The 25,835-nt window shown below is 35.4% G+C and overlaps 1 protein-coding gene across 16 annotated transcripts in view; it reads left to right on the top strand.

The window, feature by feature from the left end:
- Nucleotides 1–25,340, top strand: part of LOC107951096 (phospholipase SGR2) — a 44,550-nt gene extending 19,210 nt beyond the window's left edge. For 7 of the 16 annotated variants that reach the window (XM_041086226.1, XM_041086224.1, XM_041086225.1 and 4 more), the window contains 12 exons: nucleotides 11,062–11,127; nucleotides 11,235–11,756; nucleotides 11,911–11,971; nucleotides 12,081–12,208; nucleotides 12,434–12,506; nucleotides 13,093–13,195; nucleotides 13,636–13,729; nucleotides 13,865–13,927; nucleotides 19,303–19,366; nucleotides 19,545–19,642; nucleotides 20,412–20,458; nucleotides 24,639–25,340. In XM_041086226.1, the coding sequence (XP_040942160.1) occupies nucleotides 11,062–11,127; nucleotides 11,235–11,756; nucleotides 11,911–11,971; nucleotides 12,081–12,208; nucleotides 12,434–12,506; nucleotides 13,093–13,195; nucleotides 13,636–13,729; nucleotides 13,865–13,927; nucleotides 19,303–19,366; nucleotides 19,545–19,642; nucleotides 20,412–20,458; nucleotides 24,639–24,879 (1,560 nt within the window). In that variant the 3' untranslated portion in view covers nucleotides 24,880–25,340. Of the gene's footprint in view, nucleotides 1–11,061; nucleotides 11,128–11,234; nucleotides 11,757–11,910; nucleotides 11,972–12,080; nucleotides 12,209–12,433; nucleotides 12,507–13,092; nucleotides 13,196–13,635; nucleotides 13,730–13,864; nucleotides 13,928–19,302; nucleotides 19,367–19,544; nucleotides 19,644–20,411; nucleotides 20,459–24,638 lie in introns of those variants that run through there. The other 9 variants (XM_041086228.1, XM_041086235.1, XM_041086229.1 and 6 more) reach the window with 6 other exon arrangements.
- The last annotated feature ends 495 nt before the right edge of the window (nucleotides 25,341–25,835 follow it).

Raw genomic sequence — 25,835 nt, 5'->3', positions numbered from 1 at the left:
AAGTGGCAGAATGGAGGAGATAGGCTTAAAATGAGGAAAGTGCTGCAAAAATATAGATTGAGGCGTTTGAAATTTTAAAACCTTACTAGGCATCCGGTTGATTAAATATGTGGCAGTTAATAAGGCTTCCCCCACAAATATTTAGGAACATTAGTGGTAAATAGAAGAGAACGAGTAACTTCAAGAAGGTGCCTATTTTTTCTTTTGGCAATGCTGTTTTGCTGTGGGGTTCCAACACAAGAACTAATCTGAACTATGCCCTTTTCCTTAAAAAAATCACCTAAAGACCTAGCAAAAAATTCACTGCCATTATCAAATTTAAAGAGCTGGATTTTAGACCCAAATTGAGTGAGAACCATGTTATAAAATTGCACAAAAGCACTAGCAGTTTCAGATTTATCTTTCAGCAAATAAGTCCAAGTTATCCTACTGTGATCATCAATAAAAGTGATAAACCACTTACAATTATCAGCATTCTTCACCCGAGAAGGGCCCCAAATATCACTATGGATCAAAGCAAAAGGGTAAGAAGGCTTGTATGTAGAAGGAAAATAAGATGATTTAGTATGTTTGGCAAGAGAGCAAACTTTGCAAGAAAAAAATTAGGCCTTTTATTAATGAATAGAGCAGGAAACAATTTTGCAAGGTATTGGAAACTAGGATGGCCTAAACGAAAGTTCCATAACATAACAGTATCAACTTTTTCTAAAGCGGTAAATGACTTGGAGATCTCGATTTTAGGAGAAGTAGGGAGGATGTAGAGACCATTATGCAAGCTGGCCTTACCAATCATCTTCTTCGAGTTCAGTGCCTGCAAAGTACAATCACGATCATTAAAAATTACAGAGCAGTGCAAGTCTGTGGATAATTTACTAACAGAGATGAGATTGCACGCCAGATTTGGTACAAAGAGAACATTTTTAAGTGCAATCTGTTCATTGAGAATAACAGTGTCCCTCTATTTTGCACAAGGTACCATCAGCCGTTTTGACAGCTTTACCAAAGGTATGGAAAAAATTGTGAAACAATGCGTTGTTACTAGTCATATGATCCATAGCACCAGAATCGAGGATCCAATTAGGAGTCAACTGGGAGGAGAAAAATGCAGTAGAAGAAAGGTTACCTTCTGGATCTTTTATGACCAGATTACCCTCACAAGACCCTTGAAACTTTCCAAATAGTTTTTGAAGTTCAACAATCTGTTCTTTAGTGAAACTAGTGACAGAGGTGGCAACGACAAGGCTTGATTTATTATCTCGAGAGTGCTTGGACTTCCAGTCCTGAGGCTTACCATGAAGCTTCCAACACTTTTCCTTAGAGTGGCCGGGCTTTTTGCAATGATCACACCAAGGTCTCCCCCGTTTGGAAGAGGGAGATGATTGATGGGTCAGTAAGGCAGATCTTTCAGAAGTGGAATATGGTTCATTAGACAGCATCACACACTTTCGGCTTTCTTCCTTCTTGACCATATAGAAAGCCTCTCGAAGGGAGGGAAGAGGAGAAATAGCCAGGACCCTGCCGCGAACCTCGTCCAGGGCCTTATTTAAGCCTTGGAGAAATTGAAAAAGTCTTCGTTGAGTAACAATTTGCTGATAAAGAGCAGCATCTCTTGGATCTACCCAATCATAATGTGCATACAAATCTAATTGTTGCCAAAGAGCAGTAAGGGTATTGTAGTAGAGAGTAACAGGCATGGTTCCTTGTTTAAGGGTGGCTGCTTGATCTTCAACATGATATAATTCAGCAATGTTATCCGTGCTAGAGTAGGTTTCGCGGACTGCACTCCAAATTTCAGCGGCTGTGGTGTAAAGAAGAAAGTTTCTGCTTATACTCGGGGTCATGAAATTAAGGAGCCAAGTCATAACCTGACCATTGTCACGCATCCACTTAGCAAAACCAGCATCAGTCATAGCAGGTTTCTTGATTTCACCAGTAACGTAGTCCAATCTTTCTCTGCCCAAGAGAAAAATCTTAACCGATTGGGACCATTCAAGAAAATTGTTGCCATTCAATCGATGGCAGGTGATAGTCAGACCAGACGAATCTGATGGAGCATCGGAACCAGAAAAATTTTCTGGATTTGAAGTAATCTCTAAAGTAGGAGTTTCGGACATGGTATAGGTTGAAAAAAAGAAATCGTAACCTAAGCTGATACCATGTAGAAATCAGAGTATTTGATACTAAATAGAACATAAATTAGAGTTTTTATATACAACCTATGACACTACTTTAGGAAACTCTAAGTTAGGAAAGATACTAAATAGGAGATATGATCCCTTAAAATAAGGGATTTTAATAAAAAAAAATATCTACAAAATATTCCTAAAATATTTACAGAATATTCCTACACTAACATTGTAATATCCAAATGAGATTAGTTTCATTTTATTAAGAACTAAATATTTCTTAAATGCTATTATGAATTTTGTAATTTTGTTCTGCTTTTGCACAATTTTATCTGCTTCTTTGCTTAGAATGTTCTATATCTAAACTGGTAATAATGTTCCTGACTGAGTTTTATGTCACAAGTCAAGTGACACCAAGTCCTTTTGGCAATACTCTTTTTATTAAAATAAAAATTGAAAAGTAAAACTCATCTAGTTGATGTATTTTTACTCTTTTTATTAAAATAAAAATTGAAAAGTAAAACTCATCTGGTTGATGTATTTTTTCTCACTTATAAATAACTCTACTTTCACTTCTCTCATTTTTTATTTCATGTTTAGATGTCAATATATATATTTTCTTTTTGAACTTTTATCATTATATTATTTATTGTTTCACCCTTAGAGTGGGTGTGCATAGATCTAATATATATAGCTTAGCAAATTGGTTTGGTTATAAGTTAAATGCTAACAACTTAGTTGAGTAAATTACATAAAGATTTAATAAAATAGTAAAATAACATAAGAATGAGTTACTTCTTGTTTCCCTTCATATGTATTAGGATTTTTAATACACTTCAAAAGAAAAGACTACCAATTCCCTTGCACATGAACAAAATTGTACCTTAACGAGAAACTACTTTTTAATTACCTCCCTTTTGTTCTTTTTTCCTCTATGTTTTCATCCGTGTTAGTGGGTGAGTTAGGAATTCAAGTCTTACAAGGGAAAAAGGTACCACATCTTGCCTTCATGTCAAGAAAGAGAAATTCTAAAGGAAAAAGAGTGTTGAGAAAGAGAAATTTTTGGAGAAAAAATAATTTATTCTTTTCCATACTTTCTGTTAATTGCAATAGCCTCTATTTATACATGATAGAATCCTAAAACAGAAAACTATAACAAAGCATGATTGTAGGCCCTAATAATGAGCATTATTATAGAATGCAATAATTGCTCCTAAATTATCTCTATCGACCACTAGTTTATAAATTATTACTAAGAGTCTTCACTAAATCTTACTCAACATAGTTACTCCAAAAATATTCTACCAAATACCAATACACATCCTTTGAGAGCATATAGTGACTTGTGGAGCTTGCAAACCTTGCCAATATTCCCTTGGGTTTCAAATCCTAAGGGAATTTTTGCTTAGATTTCCTCCTAAGTTTTCATTTAAGAAGGCATTTTAACATCTACTTGGTGAAGAGACTTTTAAATGTGCCACCAAAAGCAATGGTACTTTGCCAAATTTAGCTTGGCTACTCAAATAGAAGTCTCATCCCATGGGATGAGTTAACTCCTTTGCAATGTGAGATGAGCTTTGTCCATGTTAATGCTACCTTCAGCATTGTGTTTGATTGAGAAGATCAATTTCCAACCAATAAGATTTTTTTCCTTTAGGCAAGTCAATGATTTATGATGTGTTCTTTCCTAGAGCTTGGATTCCTTCCAAAAAAGCATTTTTTCCACTTAGGTTGCAAAAGGGTTTTCTGAATGTTGTTGGAATCTACTCATTGGTTAGAGCAAAGACATATGCTCTAAAACTAAGGGACAACTTTCTATAAGAGGAAATTATGAATAGGATGTTGAGTACAAGACTTTAAACCTTTTCATAAGGCTATAAGTTGATGAAGATCTTTTACCATGATAGAAGGATTTGGTTTAGTAAGAGTTTACTTGTTTGAGTTTCCATATTCTCTAGAGTTGGTTAAGATCCTTGGATAGCTATGATGTTGAATGTCTTAAGTTTTTCGGACTTTTTTTGTCTTTGAGAATAGATTATTAGCTCTTCCTTCACTTGTGTGGATTTTGGGCTAGAGGGATTAGATTGGTCACCCATAAGGTTTGATGTATCAAGCTCAAGGTGAGATGATTCATACTCGAGGATATAAGGTTTAGGCTTTGGTCGTTTGAAGGCTTGGGCTTGTGTTTTGGTGATAGACTCATGAGTAGGTTGATAAATCTTAATTATGCCATCCCAGAACTAATATTCCCTTGTGAATAAGATTATTCCCTTGATATTAGTTTTTGCATAGTATGGCTGATTTGTAAAGAATGACATCCATGGAATTGTAAAATTTTCTTGTTTTTTTGGGAATAACACTTCTAGCCTTTTTGATTTAGAGAATATCCTAGAATAAGAATTTGATGGATTTCTAAGCCAACTTGCTTCGTTGTTGTTGGTTGATGTGAACAAATGTTGTGCATGCAAAGACTTTGATCATGAACAAGTTTAGGAAGAAGAATTATTCTTATTTTTTCTAATCTGACTATAGCCTTTTAAAGAATAGCAGGAAAAATAAAAAGGAAATAATCTCTAGAAATTAGCCTATCCCTAAAAATTAGTAATTTGATTATGGCTAATAGTACAAGGAAATTCCTAGAACTAAGGTAGAAAATCTGCTTAATTTAAGGAATTCCAACACTCCCCCTCAAGCTGGAGTGTAGATGTTAATCAAACCCAACTTGCCCATAATTTCTTCGAACATTTTTCTGCTCAAGCTTTTGGTTAACACGCCTGCTACTTGTCTTGTAGGTAGATATGAAACACAAACTTCTCCTTTGTTAATTTTCTCCGTAATAAAGTGGCGATCAATTTCCACATGCTTGGTACGGTCATGGTGTACAGGGTTATGAGTTATGCTAACTGCTGCCTGGTTGTCACAGTATAATGTTATAGGTTTTGTATAGGATAATTTTAGTTTTCCCATTAGCCGTTGTAACCACATTCCTTCACATATACCGTGGGACAAAGCTCGATATTCAGATTCAGCACTGCTGCGTGCCACAACAGATTGCTTTTTACTCCTCCATGTCACGAGATTACCCCAAACATAGCTGCAGTAACCGCTTGTTGAGCGCCTGTCATTAACTGTCCCTGCCTAGTCAGCATCAGTGTAGACTTCTATGCTTCGATTTACATCTTTCTTGAAATGCACCCCCTTACTAGGAGTCCCTTTTAAGTATCTCAATATCCTGTAGGCAGCTTCCAAATGTTTCTCCCTAGGAGCATGCATAAATTGACTTATAACACTTACTCTAAAAGCTATGTCTGGACGAGTGTGAGAAAGATAGATAAGTTTTCCCACTAACCGTTGATATCTCCCCTTGTCTACCTCTTCTCTATCCTTATCAGTTCCTAATTTAAGGTTGGGTTCCATAGGAGTCTCGGCTGGTTTGCAACCCAACAGTCCGACTTCAGAAAGTAGATCAAGAACATACTTCCTTTGAGAGATTGAAATACCTGCATTTGACCTTGCTATCTCCATTCCTAGAAAATATCGAAGATTCCCCAAATCTTTAAGTTGAAACTCAAGGCTTAAGAACTCTTTTAGTCTTTCAATTTCAATAGAATCATCCCCTGTCAATATTATGTCATCTACATAGACAATGAGAATACAACACTTCCCATTATCCGAGTGTTTGTAGAATAGGGTGTGACCAGCTTGACCTTGAGTATAATGTCTACTAGTCATGGCTTTGGCAAAACGATTAAACCAAGCCCTAGGGGATTGCTTTAGTCCATACAAGGACTTCTTCAACTTGCATACTTGGCCCTTGCTTCCTTCGAATCTAGGCGGAAAATCCATGTAGACTTCTTCGTTTAATTCTCCATTGAGAAAAGCGTTCTTTACATCCAATTGGATCAAAGGCCATTCTAAGTTGACAGCAATTGAGAGAAGCACTCGAATAATATTCAATTTGGCCACCGGTGCAAATGTTTCCTCATAGTCCAACCCATATGTTTGAGTGAAACCCCTGGCCACAAGTCTAGCCTTGTATCGATCAATGCTCCCGTCTGGTTTAAATTTTGTGGTGAAAATCCACTTACAACCCACGGTCTTCTTCCCAGTAGGTAGTTTAGATATTTCCCAAGTTCCATTGTCTTCAAGAGCCTTTATTTTTTCCAACACAGCGTGCCTCCATTTGGTTGACTTAAGAGCCTCTTCTATGTTTTTTGGAGTTTCTATAGAGTCAACATTAGAAACAAAGGCATTGTAGGATTTAGACAAGTTTCCATAGGATACAAACCGAGAAATGGGATGTTGAGTGCAGCTCCTAGTGCCCTTTCTTACTGCAATTGGAAGATAGATGGAAGATGAAGGAGGTGACACTTCTTCCTCAAGACAGTCCTCGGGTAAAGATGGCATTGGCACTGCTGTTTCTGTTTTAGGCAGCTGATGTCTCCGAGAGTATACACGAAGCCCCTGAGTTTTTTCTTGTTGTTTTTCAGAATGAGTGGGCTGTTTTTCTTCATTAGTATGGTTAATCACCCTTGTTTCTTGTTGCTGAACAGTGGAGATAGGAAAAATAGGTTCCAAAACAGGAAAAACAGTGGCTGTAGGATTTTCAGCAGGTTTTTGTAGTGGTGGTAGGGCTGATAGTGTCTTGAGGTATAATGAGAAGATTGCTCAAGGTCTCATCTTCACTAAGTATCTCCCCCCGAAGATGAGAGGCTGAAAAATATGGCTCGTTTTTGAAGAAAGTAACATCAAGGGACAAACATCCGGTGTAAGGTTGGAGAGTAGCACTTGTACCTTTTTTGTGTAGGTGAGTAACCAATAAAGACACAAGTGTGGGCTCTAGGATCAAGTTTAGACCGGTTAGGTTGATGGTTGTGGACAAATGCTTTGCAACCAAATGTTTTGGTTGGGAGATTAGGAACACGAAACAAGGGAAAATTTTTTTGAAGAGTATATAAAGGTGTTTGAAAGTTTAATACCTTAGATGGGAGTCGGTTTATAAGATAACAAGCAGTGAGGACAGCTTCTCCCCATAAATACTTTGGTACACCCATAGTAAACATAAGAGCACGAGCCACGGCTACAAGGTGTCTATTTTTCCTCTCGGAAACCCCGTTTTGTTGAGGGGTGTTAGGACAAGAACTTTGGTGTATGATTCCTTGCTTAGAAAGATAAGGACTTAGGATAGAATTAAAGTACTCTCTCCCATTATCAGTTCTAAGGGTGTGAATATTTGAATTGAACTGGGTTCGAATCATTGAATGAAAATTTTTGAAGACTCTAGAGATTTCGGATTTTTCTTTAAGGAGATAGATCCAACAAACTCTAGTGTGGTCATCAATGAAAGTTATGAACCACCTAGCCCCTGTGATGTTTTTTACTCGATTGGCTCCCCATGGATCACTGTGGATTAAAGAGAAAGGTTGAGATTGAACATAAGGTTTCAAAGGATAAGGGACACGAGTTTGTTTAGACAGTTGGCAAACTTCACAGTTCAATGAACTTATTTTCTTATTTAGAAATAGTAGAGGAAACAATTTCTTCAAGTACATGAAATTTGGGTGTCCTAGTCTACGGTGCCATAGCATGATAGAATATTCTTTTGATGTAGATAAGGCCATCCCTTCTTGTGAACTGTTTTTGTTCCAAACATATAAGCCATCATCAACTTTAGCAGTGCCAATCATCTTCCCCGATTCTTGTTCCTGAACCACATAACCTAAAGCAGAAAATTCAACAAGTACTTTCTGATCCTTGGTAAGCTTGCTAATTGAGAGTAAAATATAGGAAAGATTTGGAACATGTAAAACTTTATCAAGGGAAAAATTTTCAGTAAGTCTAACTGTCCCAATTCCAGCCACCAGCGAGTAAGATCCATCAGCTATGCGAATCCGAGAGTGATCATGACAAGGTAAATAGGTGTGAAACAAACTTAGATTACCTGTCATGTGGTCGGATGCACCTGAGTCTAGTATCCAGGAAGAAGTGATAGGTTCGTGTGTAGTATTTAAAGTAGTACCTTGAATAGCTAGTGACCCACTGGCTGTAGGAGTCCTGAATAGTTTATGAAGAGCCTCAAGTTGAGTTTTGGTTAGCTGAAGTTTATGAAGAGTCTCAGAGGAATTTTCGGTGTCACCCATGGGAGTAGGGTTTCTAATAGAGAAAACAGAACAAGAAAAGAGAAGAAAGAGTAGGATTAACTGAATTCCTGATGCTCTAGATACCATGAACAAGTTTAGGAAGAAGAATTATTCTTATTTTTTCTAATCTGACTATAGCCTTTTAAAGAATAGCAGGAAAAATAAAAAGGAAATAATCTCTAGAAATTAGCCTATCCCTAGAAATTAGTAATTTGATTATGGCTAATAGTACAAGGAAATTCCTAGAACTAAGGTAGAAAATCTGCTTAATTTAAGGAATTCCAACAGATAGGAATGGTGGAGATAATTTGAGTGTGTGGATATGAGGCAAGGAGTTCTCGACATGGTGTTTTGAACTTCAATATTTGAGAAGGCATTTTGTTTATCAAGTTGCTTTAAGTACAACTTCCCCTCCAAAAGTGCTATGGTACATGTGTTGAGAGCATTATGATCTAGCAACCTCAAAATTTGTTGATTTTTCCTTTTGACAACTATGTGTCTTGTTTAGTGTCTACACAAGCTTTGATGTTATTCCTTGCTCAATGGGATAAGCTCCAAGGATTGAGTTAAAAGTATTTCCTCCTATTATCTATCTTGAACTCTTATAGTTTGGCTTGAAATTTGGGTTTGAAATATTGTTGAAAAATTGAAAAATTTGACTCATGATTTATAAATGACACAAACCATGTGGACTTGGAAATATTGTTGATTAGAGATGTTGGCCCCAAATATCTTTGTGAATTATTAACAAGGGATGAATGGATGGTATGGTTGATTTTGATAGGTACCTCAAACATGTTCGGATAATTGTTAAACCTCACTTTAATTTTTTTTCGAGTTTTTGTTGAATGAGGGAAAAGGTTTTCTAGATATTTGGAATTTGAATGACCTAATCAGTAGTGCCACAACATGATTGCACATATTCACTGGTACTAAATAATGAAGGCACATATTGAGTTTTGAGATTTACGATATGTCAATTTCGAGAAGGTATAAGCCCACACACGTATCCTAGCATGGTCAATTGTCTTCCTCAAGTCCAAGACTTGAAATTGACACATGCTTGGAAGAAATTTAGCAACACAATTGGTGTCTCTAGTAATCTAGCTTATAGATAGCATATTCCAATCAAGGCTGGACACAAATAGTACTGATCAAAGGGTATATCCTTGGAGATAATAACTGAACTTGTTCTAATCAACTTAAAAGATGAAATTTAGTTTTCTCTATTGCCTGCAATGGTTGATTTAGGAGGTTTTGTTTATGCATTCTTCTTTTGGATGATTTAGAACTTGCTTTGATACCATGTTGAGAAAGAAGTTTTGGAAGAAAATGAGTTTGTTGAGAACAGAATTTTTGAGAGAAAAATCTTTATTCTTTTCCTTACTTTTTGTTAGTTTTAGTAGCCTATTTTTATGCATGCTAAAATCCTAGAATAGGAAACTATCACAAAGCATGATATTAGGCACTAATAATGAGCATTATTACAAATTGCAATAGTTACCCCTAAATCATCTCTACCAACTAGTAGTCAATAAAATATTATTAAAACATCTTTGCCGAACCTCAATCAACATAATTACTATTTACTCCATTGATTTCTACCAAACACTAGTCAACATCTGTTGATTTCCACACTTTAATATGAATTTCAATTTTGTATTTTAAGTGGTTTTTATTTGTGAATAATGACGAGGAATGTAGTTCAACTGCATAAACCTATTTTCTTGATGATGCTTTGGGAGTTGGCATTGAATGAATTTTTTGTGGTGGTGAGTGATGTTAGTTTGAAGGTAATGATCTGGTTATATTTGTTGCATTTATAGTGGTAGTTGATGATTATCTAACACCATTGAGGCCTTTGATATCAAAGGTAGTTTTGATGTAATGAAAACTTTTGGATGAACTTGTGTGGTTTTCAAGTGGGGAGCTAAAAACACAATTGACTATATTTAGCTGCAGCATTTTCAAGTTAGATGGCTTAGTTATGTGAGTCACCGTGGATTGTGCTATATGGCTCTATTCTAGGTCATCAATGATCTCATTTCCTTCATAATTCTCTATCATATTTGGATTTGCATATCTCAAATGAATCATCTTCTATTTATGTGTAGGTGGTAATAGTTTTTGCAATATAATAAAAATAATATCCAAATTAATAGTGGTTATGAGAAAATTCTTGTGATTTGATGTTTCTTGTGTGTCAAAATAGTTCAAGGCTTCTTGGATGAGAAAAAGTGCAAAGATTGTTGGTTGGTCATCTTGGATGTGGGAAAAGGAATAGATTGTAAAGTTTCCTCTTTTAGCATATAATCAATGATCTATGAAGAGAGGTGGAGGAGGCTTTATGCATCAAAATGTAAGAAGTCTACTTTACAATTTCAGGAAATTATTTGGTTTGGTATTCATATATGAGGAACAAAGGGAGCTGGTATAGGTTCAGGCTAACAATAAATATTAATTATAGGATATACATTTTAGCGCAAATTATTTATGTGCAGGGAGGATGGTTGGGGGGCTCTTACATATTAGGTTGTGAAAGTGCATTAGTTTCCTCGAAGTTAATAGGTATTGCGTTACCAATGATACACTAATGGTTTCTATGGCATATTTTTGTGTAAAGATGCATAAAAGTTTTAAGAGCCCTTACATTTATGATTTTTTAAGGCTTGTTTTATGTTTGAATGTCTTAACTTCATGCAACTTTGGTGGACCCCTTTAATGAAATAAGGTTATTACATTCTGAAAAGGATTTAATTTTGAAACCAAATCAATATGTAATTCTTGTCCTGCAGGTTTCAAACCAATTAAATAGGCTGTATTTGAAGTTTCTTAAACGGAATCCTGGTTATGATGGAAAGGTATGTGTCTAGTTGAATGAGTATGCATCGACTTTCATTAAGTTTTATGACTGTTTTGACATTGTTTCCACTCAATGCTTTTTAATTATGGCATCAATTCTGTTTAGGTTTCAATATATGGACATTCCCTGGGAAGCGTCCTCTCATACGACATCCTATGCCATCAAGAAAATCTCTCCTCCCTTTTTCCAATGCAGTGTCTGTATGAGAAAGACTCAAAAGATCTAGAATGTTCTCCTGATATGATTGACCAGTCTTTTAAATGCAGTTCTTTGGCTAATCTAGAGAAAAATGACTCAACTATGATGACAAAGGACATAGTCGATTGCCTTGGTGAAGAAATTCTACTCCCAAATCCATCTGTAATAGAAGGACATGTTGAAGATAAATCCTCAGTGTCAACTAAATTTGATGTAGCAGCTGAGGACCCTATGCTGAAAAGTTGCAAGGAGGACGTGCATCAGTCACTTAATGATTTTAGTGGAGCCCATTGGCTGGAGGAGACTGGGTCTGGGGAAACTATAGAAGTAGACTTTGTTGTCTCAAACGGTTGTTTGGAGAAAGCTACTGAGGAAGAGAACGAAGAAGCCAGAGATAGGGATAAAACAATCAAAATGCTTAAAGAGGAGGTAAGCATTTCAATTTGCGTATATAGGAACATACACATACTTATGCATTCAGGAAGGGTATCTTGTTTCTATGGATACTGCTTTTTAGGCACATGCGTTTTTCTTTTGCTTCCTTGGATTTCAATGTGTTAAATGAATGTTTCCCCTGCTTCAGATCGATTCCCTAAAAGCAAAAATTGCAGAGTTGGAATCAAATAACTCTGAGGATATAGGTGGTATGCTGATTGAAGGATCCCCCCCTCGTTTTTAGTGCATGGAAATCTCTATTCTTGATATATTCTTATGGAGGACATCTGACACAAGTTTTGATGTCTTATATAACAGAAAATAAGGAGATGCTTATGCAAAAACCACCTATGTTGCAGAAGTTTGATCAAAAGCTGCCACTGAAGCTAGATGATGCAACAAAGAGCTATACCCCCTATATTAGATACACAAAGCTTGAATTCAAGGTATGATTAAAATAATATAATTGTTTTTCTTTCATAAATTTTTTTTTTTTTGGTTTTCTTGTGATAGAGTAGCTTCTCTTTAAGGTATACTAATGTTATTTTAGTAGTATTGAAAGATACATCGGAACATACAACCAAGGTAATCCTTCCCAGAAGAAGAAAAAGTGGATACTTTAACATTTTATGGAACTTGTGACTTATTCAGTTCAAATTTTATAATATCAGGTCGACACATTCTTTGCAGTGGGATCACCTTTGGGAGTGTTCCTTGCCCTTCGCAATATCCGTATTGGACTTGGTAATGATAAAATTTGGAAGCCTTTTATGTGTATACTATTGGCACATTTAAATTCTTTAAGCATACTTGCAATTTTCCTTTTTCTACTTTCTAAGGTTTTTTTGTTCTATTCATTATTACTTTTAATAAAGTTTGGATACCATTGGCCGATGGAAGATAATTATCGTAATTTTTATGAAGTCACAGAAAAGTATCACGATTCTAATGAATGATTTCACTTTATTTCAAATATTGCTATTTATTATGCTGTGCCTGGTTCTTCTGATAAATAATCTCACCTATTTTTGTTGATCATTTCACTTTATCTTTTAAATGGCTATCCCCTAGTTATGTTTTTAATTGCTTTACTTAAATTAATACAGTTTTTAGTGTGCCACAATTTTTATCGTCTTATATAAGGTGCTATTAGCTACTATATTTCTCTCTTTACTTTTTGCTTCCCTCATATCTTCTGTTTAAGTTGAATCTTCAAGTTCTAACATTATGTTTCTCACCTTAGTTTTCCTGATTTCCAGCCTTGTCACAACAGTTCTCTTTGTACTTTATATCATGCTTGAACTGCTAACTATTTTTCTCTGTGTTGCAGGCAAAGGGCAAGATTATTGGGACGAGGAGAACATATCTGAAGAGATGCCAGCTTGTCGTCAAATGTTCAACATTTTCCATCCATTTGATCCTGTAGCATATAGGTTGGTGTTAACCTGTAATGAACTGTTTTATTCATCATTGGTGCAGAGAATATCAGATCTTAAGTGAAATGGTTCATTTGTGGCTCGGCATGAGCTTCTTTGGTTTGGCTCATCTAAACTGGCAGAATTGTGAAGCTATAGTTCGGTGTAGACAAGTGTGTGATCTTTTCTCCACTTGATTTTAGGAGAGGGGTCTTGGGTGGGGTGAGGAATGGACTCACTGTAGCTCTGAGTTTGATTTGTTGATATCATGTGCGTATCTATCTTTGTGTGTCCACAACCTGGCAGCGTCCTAAAGAAAAAGAAAAACAAAAACAACTGAAAATTTGTATTCCCTTTGCCATCTCTTTCTTTCTTTCTGGACATGTTTCATTTTTTCATCTTAGTTTGTGATCATAATCTGTCCTTAAACTTTACAGAGCATTTTTGAATGTATGCAGAGTCGAACCACTTGTTTGTAAAGAATACATCACTAAACGTCCTGTCATTATCCCTTATCATAAAGGTGGAAAAAGGCTGCATATTGGGTTTCAAGTAAGGCCTTTGATATATGCTTATTATATTTTTCTTTCTTTCTTGTATTCACCCTTTTTGGTTTACCCCTTTCCTCTCTTTCACCATGTGCCCTACCCATGTTTAGCTTTTGATATGCTTGTCTTTTTTGTTTAGGAATTTACTGAACGTTTAGCTGCTCGTTCTCATGTAGTAATGGATCATTTCAGTACTGTAAGGGTGAGTCCAATTAAACTTTCCCAAGTTAATATCTTTTTGTTATATATGCAAGCTTTATTTGGTTCCATTGCTTTGACTTCTATGGCAATGAACTTCTCAAAATTTTCTCTGTTCTGGATTTGGTCTAAGTGTGGATTCCTTGATTATTCTGGTAAAATTATACATGCGATTCATGTATAGTAGTAATGGTCAAAATCCAATTTGTTTCTTCTGAGTGCAAGTTTGAGTACAATCATTCTCATTCACTTATTGTTTGTTTCTTTTGGAATGATATAACAGTAATAGTTAGCAGAGGTTTAATTTTGTTTTGGGCTAATTCTACTTAAAACAGTCTGTTTTATTCTCTTTCTTTCTCTTTATTTTCTCCAAAGCTAGAAGAAATGCATGTGTTGACAGTTTAGTGCTGAACATTATGAGGTTATGATGAAGCTTTTATCCCTGTTTGGTTCATTCAGTGTCAAAAGCATTGGCTGTTAATGTTGTAGAAATATATTCTGAATTTTTAATTAATAGTTAATGAATATTTGAACCTTGAAAGCATTCTCAAATTATTATCCATATATAACATGAAATACATGGATCATTTAATTAGTAACCTAAAATCAAGAGTCTAATCTACATGTTTAATACTTGGTATCTGGTCATGTTTAAGTTCCAATCTCTACAAAGAAATTACATTGTTAAAATCAGGCTTAATTTTATTCACAAGAAATTACACCGACATATATACACACAGTGAGCCTAACTTAGTAAACTGTATACTAGGAAACAGACTAATTCTAGGAATGTTGACCCTAAAAACAGCCTTAAAGTTAGGGATAACAATCATTGAAATATTTACAGAATCTTAGCTAATACACACAATATTCCTTATTTAAGAAACTGTAATCTGGCACTCCCCCTCAAGTTGGGAAGTGGATATCATCCATTCTCAACTTGCTTACTAGTTTCTGAAAGAACTTCCCAGACAATTCTATGGTAAGTATATCTGCCAGTTGACAAATCAGTGGACACAAATGGAGTGCAAATTAAGCCACTGTCAAGCTTTTCTTTTATAAAATGTCAGTCAACCTCAACGTGCTTCGTACGATCATGTTGAACTGGATTATGTGCAATATTGATAGCAGACTTATTATCATAATACAACTTCATTAGACCTTCCCACTTGATCTTTAAATCTTCCAAAATGATTTTCAGCCATAATAACTCACAAATCCCAAGTGTCATCGCCCTAAATTCAGCTTCTGCACTAGATCTAGCCACAACATTCTGTTTTTTACTCCTTCAAGTCACAAGGTTGCCTCCTAGGAAAGTGCAATAGCCCGAGGTTGATCTTCTATCAACAATAGACCCTGCATAATCTGCATCAGTATAGGCTTCAAGAGTTAACTTCTCCACTTTCTTAAATAAAATTCCTCTGCCTGGCGTGCCCTTTAAGTACTGGAGAATCTGATACACGGCTCTAAGATGTGATTCTTTGGGGTTGTGCATGAATTGACTTACAACACCGATTGCTTAGGCAATATCCGGTCTAGTATGTGACAAGTAGATGAGCTTCCCCACAAGTCTTTGATATGAACCTTTATCAACTGTTGCATCTTCTTGTGCATCTCGAAGTCTGTGGTTAACCTCTATGGGCGTCTCTGCTAGTTTGCATCCCAACTTGCCCGTCTCTGTAAACAAATCAATTATGTATTTTTTCTGAGATATGAAGATTCCTTCCCGAGAATGTGCCACTTCAATATCTAGTAAATATTTTAACTTATCGAGCTCTTTGACTTCAAATTCTTTTACTAGGCATTTCTTTAAATTCTCCATTCTTTCCAGATCATCACCAGTCACTATAATGTCATCTACATAGGCTAACAAAGCAGTCACTCCCTTAAAGATAGTACTTTACAAACAGAGTGTGATCATCTAATGCCTTGGATACGATTTTGGGAATGGAGATGGAATTTAGGCTAGGAAGAAAGGCTTTGTGCTTATGGGACAAATTTTTGTAAGACATGAATAAATACAAGGGATGTCTTGTATAGGCTTTAGTCCCTTTTATATAGCAATGAGAAAATCAGTCTCTCTAATATGAATTTTTTGTTGTTTTAGTATTAGTATTCAAAATAGGTTCAGCAATTACCTTGGGTTGTATAGTAGCAGATTGTATAGAAGCAGATTGTATAGAAGAAGAAGGTGATTGAACTTGCACCGGTGCCTACTTTGAGTAAACCAGTAAAGGACGAGTAGTGTCCTGAATCCCTTATTATGATTTGGGTGTATTAGGCTCTGTTTTGGGTTGCATAGTTTCGAGTTGGGCAGGCTGGTTGGCAGGTAAGGATTGAGTGTTTGGCTGGGCAGAGAATTGAGTGTGTTTGGCTGGGCAGGAGCTGGAAAATCAAGGAGAAAGGATTCTCTGTCTTTATCTTTTGTGAATGAGATCTCCCTTTGAAGATAAGGACTAGTAAAGTAATTCTCTTTTTTTGCAAAAGTAACATCAGCTGATACATAATATTTTTTTGTGGCTGGATGATAGCATTTGTACCCCTTTTGAGTGGAAGAATAATTGAGAAAGACACATTTGACAGCTCGTGGATCAAGTTTTCCCTTGTTTTGAGAATGTACATGTACAAAGGCAACACAGCCAAATATTTTGAGAGTAAGGTTATTTGAAGTATTGAAATTAGGAAAGAATTTTGCTAGAACTTGCATAGGACTTTGAGATTTAAGGACTTTTGTAGGCAATCTATTTATCATAAAAGTAGCAGTTAAAACAACCTTCCCCTAATATTGTCTAGGGACATTTTTTTGGAACAAGAGGGCTCTTGTAATAGCTAAAATGTGACTATTCTTTCTTTCGACAACACCATTTTGTTGGGGTATGCTAACACAAGATGACTCATGTATAATGCCTCTTTCTTGGAAATATGATGAGAAATTGATTGAAATAGTCTTTGACATTGTCTGACCTAAATTTTTTTTATTTCAGCACAAAATTGTGTTTTGATCATATTTTAAAAGGTTGGAAAGACAGACCTTACATTAGATTTCTGTTTTAAAAGGAATATCCAAGACACACAGGTATGATCATCAATAAAGGATACAAACCACCGAGCCCTAGAAATATTTGAAATAGTGGATGGCCCCCAAACATCACAATTAATAAGAGTAAAAGGAGTGGATGTTTTTTTATTGCTTACCGGAAAAGAGGTATGTTTATGTTTTGCAAGTTCACAGACATCACAATGGAATTTTTTAACAGTTAACTCTTTGAATTATGAAGGAAACATAATTTTAAGAACTCTAAATAATGGATGACTAAGGCGTAGGTGATGGAGCCAAATTTGGTCTTTATTGGTTTTAACATATTCTGAGATAAATGACAAAAGTGAGGAACTCAGAGTACTAACTTCTCTATTGGATTCTTCAAGATAGTATAGGCCATTTACTTCCTTAGCATGTTCAATCATCCTCGTATTTTATTCCTGAAAAACACATCGATTGGGATAGAAAACCACACTACAATCAGAGTCTTTGGTAATTTTTGGATTGATAGAAGATTGGTAAACAGTTTTGGAACATGGAGAACGTTTCTAAGAGTAAGAGTTTTGTTTATAACAATATCACCCTGACCAACCACTGTGATCACAGAACCATTGGCTACTGTTATCTTTCTATTACTAGGGTAAGGTGTATATGAAACAAATTTTTGTGAGGAACGTTTCTAAGTCAATGACCCAAGAACTTTTGGTGGGTATATTCGAGACTTTAGAATCTTGAGAAGAGGATATACCTGAAAAAGCCAAACTACAAGTACCTGTTGAAGAAGATTTTTCCAATGATCCTAGCAAATTCTTCAACTTCTCAATTTCTTCTTTATTGAACTCAACAGATGATTCTTGAGAATTCCTTTCTCTAACTAGCTTTGTTGCTATATGTGCTTGCCCTCGTCCCTTTGGTTGTCAACTTTTTTTTTTGAAAAATTTTTAATTGTTGTCTGTGGCTTTCCATGGAGTTTTTAGCATCTTTCTTTAGTGTGACGAGATTTTTTACAGTAGGTGCACCATAAGAAATCCCTGTTAATAGGCCTTGTAAGTTCTGTCTACCTACTATCTTCGCTAGTTGGCTACTCCAGGCCAAATATCCTTTCATTTATAGCTTTTGTAACCAAGGCTGAACTATCCACCTGACTATTCTCAATCATAACTCCTCTTCTTCCTTCCTCAGCATGAACAATCGCAATTGTCTCATTTAGTGATATTAGATCCTCTTTTCCAAGTATTTGAACTCTTACTGCATCAAACTCAACATTTAATCCAGCAAGAAAATCATAAATTCGATCTTTTTCAACGAATCTTTTCAAGAGTGCTGCATTTTCACTGCACTTCATCTGAATACATTGGTAGTGATCCATCTCTTGCCATAAGCTTTGCAACAGATTTGAATACTCCGTGATTGATTGACTTCCTTGCTTGGTAGATAAAATCTTAGTCTTGATTTCATAAATTTGGGTAGCATCTCGAACTTTAGAATAAGTTTGCTTCACAGCTTCCCATATTTCTTAGGCTGTGTTAAGAAACATGCCTGTATCACTGATTTCTGGCATCATAGAGTTCTATAACCAAGACATTACCATAGAGTCTTGTTCATCCGAAGCATCAAACTTAGGATCTTTTTTAGGTCCAGTTTCGAGTAGGTGACTCAGCTTTCCTCTTCCCGTCAAGAACATGCGAACCAGTTGAGACCACTTAAGGTAATTCTTCAACCTGTAGGCTGCTTGGATGTTCTGCAACTCACTTGTTGGATTTGAGTTGTTCACAGAGACTTCTAAGATATTTCTAGTGTTGCTGGTTTCGATAGTTTCAGCCAGGTTTCTTTTGAACAAATTTTACAGGCTTGAGGGTTGATCGGGAATGAGAAGAAGTTGCCAGACAAAGAATAAAAAAACCCAAAAATTGAGCTAAAAAAGGCTCTGATACCATGTTAAAATTAGGTTTAATTTTATTCACAAGAAATTACAGTGATATATATACACACAGTGAGCGTAACTTAAAACTGTATACTAGGAAACAGACTAATTCTAGAAGTGTTGACCCTAAAAACAGCCTTAAAGTTATGGATAACAGTCATTGAAATATTTACAGAATCCTAGCTAATACACACACAATATTCCTTATTTAGGAAATTGTAATCTGACAATGATCATACTGGTTTCATTGGAGTTTTTAGTTGCCTTAAATATTCCATAATACACAAAATGCTGAATTGTTGCATTAGTTTTTGATTGTACAATTATAATGTATTGTGAAACTTGAGTCTCAATTGAAACATGACTTAGGGTCATAACTAAATTATATCATTAGTTCTGATTTGGTAACTTCTAGAATTGCTTTGAACAGGCAAAAGTGCTCACAGCTTGCCAATCAAGAGACACTGACAACCTAGAAGGTAGTTTAGACTTTTTGTATCATTTGTCATTTTAGTTTCTATTTTATGTGTACAAGTAACACTAATTGGTGCACTTGTTGCCGGTGCACTAACAAAAATAGTTTTGACCTAATATATGTTACTACTATATTTCATTTATACTCTTCTACCTTTCATTTATTTATTTTTATGACAATAGGAGAAGAGAATGTAGAAGAAAAAGAAGAGACGTCATATGGTTCTCTAATGATTGAGAGGTTAACTGGAAGTGAAGGACGGATAGATCATGTACTTCAGGTGTGTAATTATACTGTCTGATGTTATCTGATTTCATTTTAATTTCCCTTTAGTCTCTGTGTGTGTGTGCATGCATGCATTGGTGTATGCCTGTGAAAATGAGACTGCACGTGAACTGTGGTTAATACACTTTACTGCTAGCAGTTATTGATTCTTTAGTTTTGTTTTGTCAGTTGTCACTACTGTGATGTATGCCTGTGAAAATGAGACTGCACATGAACTTTGGTTAATACACTTCACTGCTAGCAGTTATTGGTTCTTTAGTTTTGTGTTGTCAGTTGTCACTACTGTGATGTGTAGGGTTTTACTGGTTTGTACCATTGGTATCTAAATCTAGCACTGAATGTTACTCTTGTAGACACCTGCCTCCAACCTATCGGAGGCCAATCAATATGATGGTATGTATTTAGATTTGGAGATTGAAGCATTACGATGCTCTAACTTATGGTCTTTCTTGGCTTCTTCTATTAGTAATTATAGTTCTAGTTATTCAGTCATATACCTAATTGAGCAATACAAATGAGTTGAAAATTGGTATTTGAGTTGGATGAGGAAGTATTTCAAGGAATCTTTTAAAAAAATGTTAAGAGTGTATGGGGTTATGCCAACTTCCAATGATATAATTTTCAGAGTTTGTGTGATCAAAGAAATAGTGGACGGAGTTTAGTTGTCTTTTTCCTCTTATTGTAACATAAGGATTTTAGTTTGTGTTCTTAGTTATGATTGCTGGTGCTAATTTCTCCTTACTAGTCGTTTTGTTTTTCTACAGGATAAAACTTTTGAACATCCGTATCTACAAGCTATTGGGTCACATACGTAAGATTCTTGAATCTATATACATATATATATATATACATATACATGCGTGTAATGGAAATCGAAATGGAGAAAGAAAAGTTGTGCATATTCAACTCAAAGTTTAGCTTATTTATGCAAGTTTACAAAGTTTGAAAAAGGAAAGGAAATTGTAGAAAATAATGATATGATTTAGGTGCTAAATCAGCAGCAATAAAAGAATTAGTGGCTAAACAAAGTAGTAAGAGAGAAGATGAAACTCTAGAAAACTTAGGGTTTAAAAAAAACCTCTAGTTTCTATATATTAATTCAAAAAAAAAAAAGAATCATAATATGACTGTGAAGCCTACAACTTATTTATATAGGCTTTCTTCTTGCAAGTTCAGTTACTAGGCTTTCTTACAAATAAAGTTTTATTCTAGCCCTAGGTTTAAACCCTAAAGATAACTAATAACCTCCGGCAGTTAGGGGTGCAGTACTGGTGTTGACAGGATCTGACACAGATTCCGACACTGGACAAGGATCGGATCTGGTGAAAATCGATGGACGTGGTGGTGGGAGAACTGAGAAGAAAAAACCTGGAGGAAAAGAAAAATAAAGTAGGAGGAGGAGGATACACGGTGGAGGCAACAGCGGCGACCGTGGATGACTTCTAACAAAGAAATTGCTGGTTGAGGAAAAGAAAAAAAATCTCATACGTAAAGCCCCAATCAAGGTGGCATAGAGAAGAAGAGAAATGTTGTGACTTTTCACTTTAAGTTTCTAGGGTTTTTTTAGTTGGGGATTTTTATAAAATTTTTAATGCTGGTCCAGACTCCTGACCAGCCCATGATTTTATAAATTCACAATGGGCAAAAAGCTAAGGCATAAAAAAACAAAAAAGCACCTTTCCAAAAGAAAGCCAAGGCTGGATCATCTCATAAATTAGGTTATGAGACGCCAAAAAGAAGAACTATACTTTTTAAATGTGAGACGCCCTGTCCTACTGCCGTACCTAACATTTGGAAAGTGTCCAAGTGTCCGTGTCCAACATGTGGACAGTGTCCCTGTGTCCGAAATTTCGAGAATTACCATGTCCGACACTAGGAGTCTTATCCATGTCATGCACCCGTGCCCTGAGTCCCGTTAACATAGCTAATAGCACTAGCCGTCTATAATATATATTACTTAAAATAAATATTATAAAATAAAACTAAAATAATAAAATATTATAATAAAAATACAAGCTCTTACATTATTCTTTCTAGCTTGGAAAACTTGACTTCGATGAGAAAACTTCAGTACTTAATCATAAATTTCTAGATCAGCTCTTTGCAGTCTCTTGTTCATGTAATTGTCTTGGTTCATATCAATGGTTTGGCAAGCTGTTCCACAGATAAAAATTAAAGCATTAGGATCACTAGCTCATGTGATCACTAGCTCCGGAATCAATCATCCACGTGTTTGTTTTACAAGGCTTGGCATTGAAAAAAAAACAGAAAAATCAGTACCTGATTGAGCAAAGGAGGAAGAAGGATTATTGGATGAGTTTGGAAGATAAGAATTCATCCGAAATTGTGGTGATTGAAAAGCTTGTGTAGATGCTCTAGTTGTTCCTTGAGACCCTTCTAGAGAACTTTGGCCCTCATAATTTTCATTAGTTGTTTCAAGGGTAAAACTTTCTTCCTCTGTATTATTGCTAGATCTCTTATCTCCAATGAAGGCTGTTTTAACCATGATTCTACTAGAGATAACCTAGCTCAGATGTCATGAAAGTTACTCAAGAGAGCATTTAATAAAACTGTTCTGTTATTATTAACTAAAGAACTGACAAGGGGAAAATAGTTCTCTTATTCTAATAAACTACTAAAAAGATAAAATAAAATATTCCTAGAATATGAATAAAACTTATCTACCTAAATGAGCTGGTAATAGGCTACCCAAGTGTTTCCTTGTTAATAAGAAAAATAATGGCACACACATTTATAGCTAAATTGAATGAAGAATTTCCACACTTCTCTTCAATCTAGGTTGTAGATATGGGTTATTCTCCTCAAGTCTTTAAAACTTATTTTGAGAGAGAGCTTTGGTTTGAACGTATTTTATTTACAGTCAAGTTGGCATGCATTATTATCTATTGTACAATGTCTCTTATGAAATGACAATCTACTTCCACATCCTTTGATCTATCATAATGAATAAGGTTCTAATCTGATGCTTATAATAGCCTAAATGTTCCAAAACATCTTCATGGGCTAACCAATAAAAAATTTAGTATCCTTATCAGCCACATTCCTTCTGAAATCTTGGAGTGTTAAGAACAAAGAAAGCAAAACAGAGAATTAGCAGTATAATGAGTCTGCTCTCAGTGTTTTATTTTCTTCAAACTTTACAAGATATATGAGTTTCTTTTCAAGAGAACTCAACAAATCCCACTAATACAATCTTGAAACTTGAAATACATTTCTTGTACACAAAATTAACCAAACATGTCGATCATTCCCTGAACAAATAAAAAAAATCTACCAACTAAGATTGGTTTTACCTAAAACAAACACGCACTCATCACAGGTAGCTTGCACCAAAACAACTTCATTCTAACTGCGGATACATTCCGCAGGCACATTCCACGGATATACTCCGCATTTCTTCAATCCCGCCATACAGATCTCAGCTTCATGTGTCTGCAAATTTGTTCTCACTTGGACAATCCGCCAGGCTTGTATCATATGGACTGTCTGCATAATGTCAGTCTGCGAGACAGTTCGTCAAATAAAAATCTGCCAAGTGAATCGCATTTGGACTGTTTTCCATTTTTGCGAGCTGTTGCATGGTTGGCCATATCGGAACAAATCTCCTTTGCCATTTGCACTACTATGCCACAAATGATTGTTTTTTGCTAATCTGCAGTTAGTTATTGAACTCATGAAGATTTGAATATCTTTGCTTGAGTTCTTTTTGAAATACATGCCCTTGCATGGTCTCATCTTAAAATATCATACAATCCAAAGTTCTACATTTACGTTCCACTATTGAATTGTTCATAAATTGAACCCCATAGCACACGAGAAACCAATATCCTGTATAGTGTGAGAAAGAGATGTAAGTTCTGTAAACAATCTTTGACATCTGCCTTTGTCAATTTGCCTTAATGCTTTTGAAGTTGGATTAGTTGTTGCCAATTTCTTCACTTTAGCTGTCAAAGATCAAATCTTTGTTTCCCGTCGTTACTAGTTTCATGTTGGTTCCATTCTAGGTAATTCTTTCCGTTCAATTTGTGAATGGTTAATTGAAGAGAAGAATTCATACTGGCATCATCAATTTTGAAAAGGTGTGGAGGAGATGGTTTTAGTGTTGTCCACATCACCCCTAAAGTTGCTAAGACTCTGTTGGCTCTAGTCATGGTACATCTAGTAAATTTTCCACCCAAGTCTCAAGGATCGTGCTTTGATACTATTTGAGATTTTTTAAATCGGAATCAATAATTCATTGATTCTAGGAACAACAAATTACATAAAACACTCAACAAGCTAACCCCTATCAAACCAAGAACTAACCAGATTTCATGAAAACAGAAATAAAAAACAAAGAACAACCAGAACTTATCCCTAAAATTTAGGAATTCGTTTTTATGCCTAAGTCTTTTGACACCCAACGAGCCAATACTAAAAACTAAAAATGAAATCTTACCATGGGGACAAACAAATTAGGGTCAACAAACAGCATATTAATCCTGATCATTAATCATGGAGAATTTAGTACTATTTTAAAATTTGATACCGAACATCCGAACTTAGAAACATAGGAGAATTGGTGGAGAGGCCAAACTTGAATACAAGGCCACATTAAATTTAAAACTGAAAGCCCTATATTTGTTTTATGTTGTAATCGCATGTGGCATCTTAAATTTTGAGTTGGCAATCATATATGCTTGTTGTAGACGTTACTATCAAAATGGTTTGTCTATTAAGAAATGAAAAGTAAAAAGCATTAATATATCATGCGTAGGGTAAAAGATAGAAAATTTGGGGTTTCGCAACCTCAAGACAAGGCCCCAAAAAAATGTGCAAAATTTCATACCATCAGTGTTCGAATGTTCTGCAGCAAGAATAGTTGTGAGGGGTGGAATAGCTTCAATCCTATGTTTGATTTTGCCTCAGCTTTCAAGAATAAACTTGTATTTTTTGTTCCGATTTTGATTTGTAAACCTTTTGTTTAACAGAAACTATTGGAGGGATTATGATACTGCCCTGTTCATTTTGAAACATTTGTATCGAGATATACCAGAAGATCCCAACTTCCTGGGGGAGTCTATTGAAGGCAGCTTGAAAGATGAGAATGCATCCATGGGCTGGTCTGATGAAAGAGAGACTATTGATGAAGAACTTCCATTGACATTCTCTGACAGAGATATGGTGAAAAACTTCTCAAGGAAAGCTAAGAAATTTATAAAGAAGCCTTGAATGGCAACAGATTTCTTTTCTTGCTGTACACTAGAACCAAAAGTTAGCTGATCTAGTCAAGAAGTGATGCTCTGCTCCTTTGTCATACCGTTACTTTTGCTGTTGCTATTTGTTCATCTTCTGGTGAAGCTACCTTCTCTACGTGGGTTGGGTTTTCAAGAATTATTGGAAAGAGGTACCGTTTGGAGAATTTTATAAGTATTTCATCAGGGATGTTGATATGCTGCAGTAGACATGAAGATAATGCTGCTTTTTGCTTTCTGTATACATAAAAGGCAATGCAGAGATTTGCTCCCAAGTTATATAGTTTAGTGAATTTAGGTGGCGGGTACAAATGTACAAGTTTCTTATAGTGCAGAAAGTGCATGTAATATATAGATCAAAGAATCTTGTTGGTCACTAACTTCAACTACTATAAATTCTTGAATTTGCTGAGAAATTTGTAGTAAGTTCATCTTCAATTACTGTGGGATTTTATCATACTGCAACTCATGATTTTTTCATATAGTTAAACTACAAGTTTAGTAATTTATGTTTGCTTAAAATTATGATTTGTTCACCGAAGTTTTAAAAATTAGTATATGGTCTCCAATGCAATGGATTTGTTATGTTACGGTCAGTGAGCCGCCAGTGTAATGGCAATATGATGTGGTCGTTAACAATATTTTTTTTTAAATTTTTTAAATTTCCTCATTTTGGTGAGAATTTTTATTTTCTTATTATTTTCCCTCTTCTCCCATAACCCTGGAGCTGGAGCATCAGTAGAGTAAAATGCAAACGTTTAAATATGCAATGAGGAAGTTAGTAATCTTCCTTTTTATAGTATACTTATTCATTAAGCATGTTATTTCATTATTAGATAAAAGATGATCCAGCTGTGGGATTAAATAATTTCGAGAAACTAACTTCATTAGTAGGAGCGATAGATGGTAGTGATTGATTATCTTCATGGTCGC

The sequence above is a fragment of the Gossypium hirsutum genome, chromosome A02, assembly GCF_007990345.1.
Source record: "Gossypium hirsutum isolate 1008001.06 chromosome A02, Gossypium_hirsutum_v2.1, whole genome shotgun sequence".
Taxonomy (NCBI): domain Eukaryota; kingdom Viridiplantae; phylum Streptophyta; class Magnoliopsida; order Malvales; family Malvaceae; genus Gossypium; species Gossypium hirsutum.
Note: the sequence above shows the minus strand (reverse complement) of the source record. Positions and strands in the feature narration are given on the sequence as shown.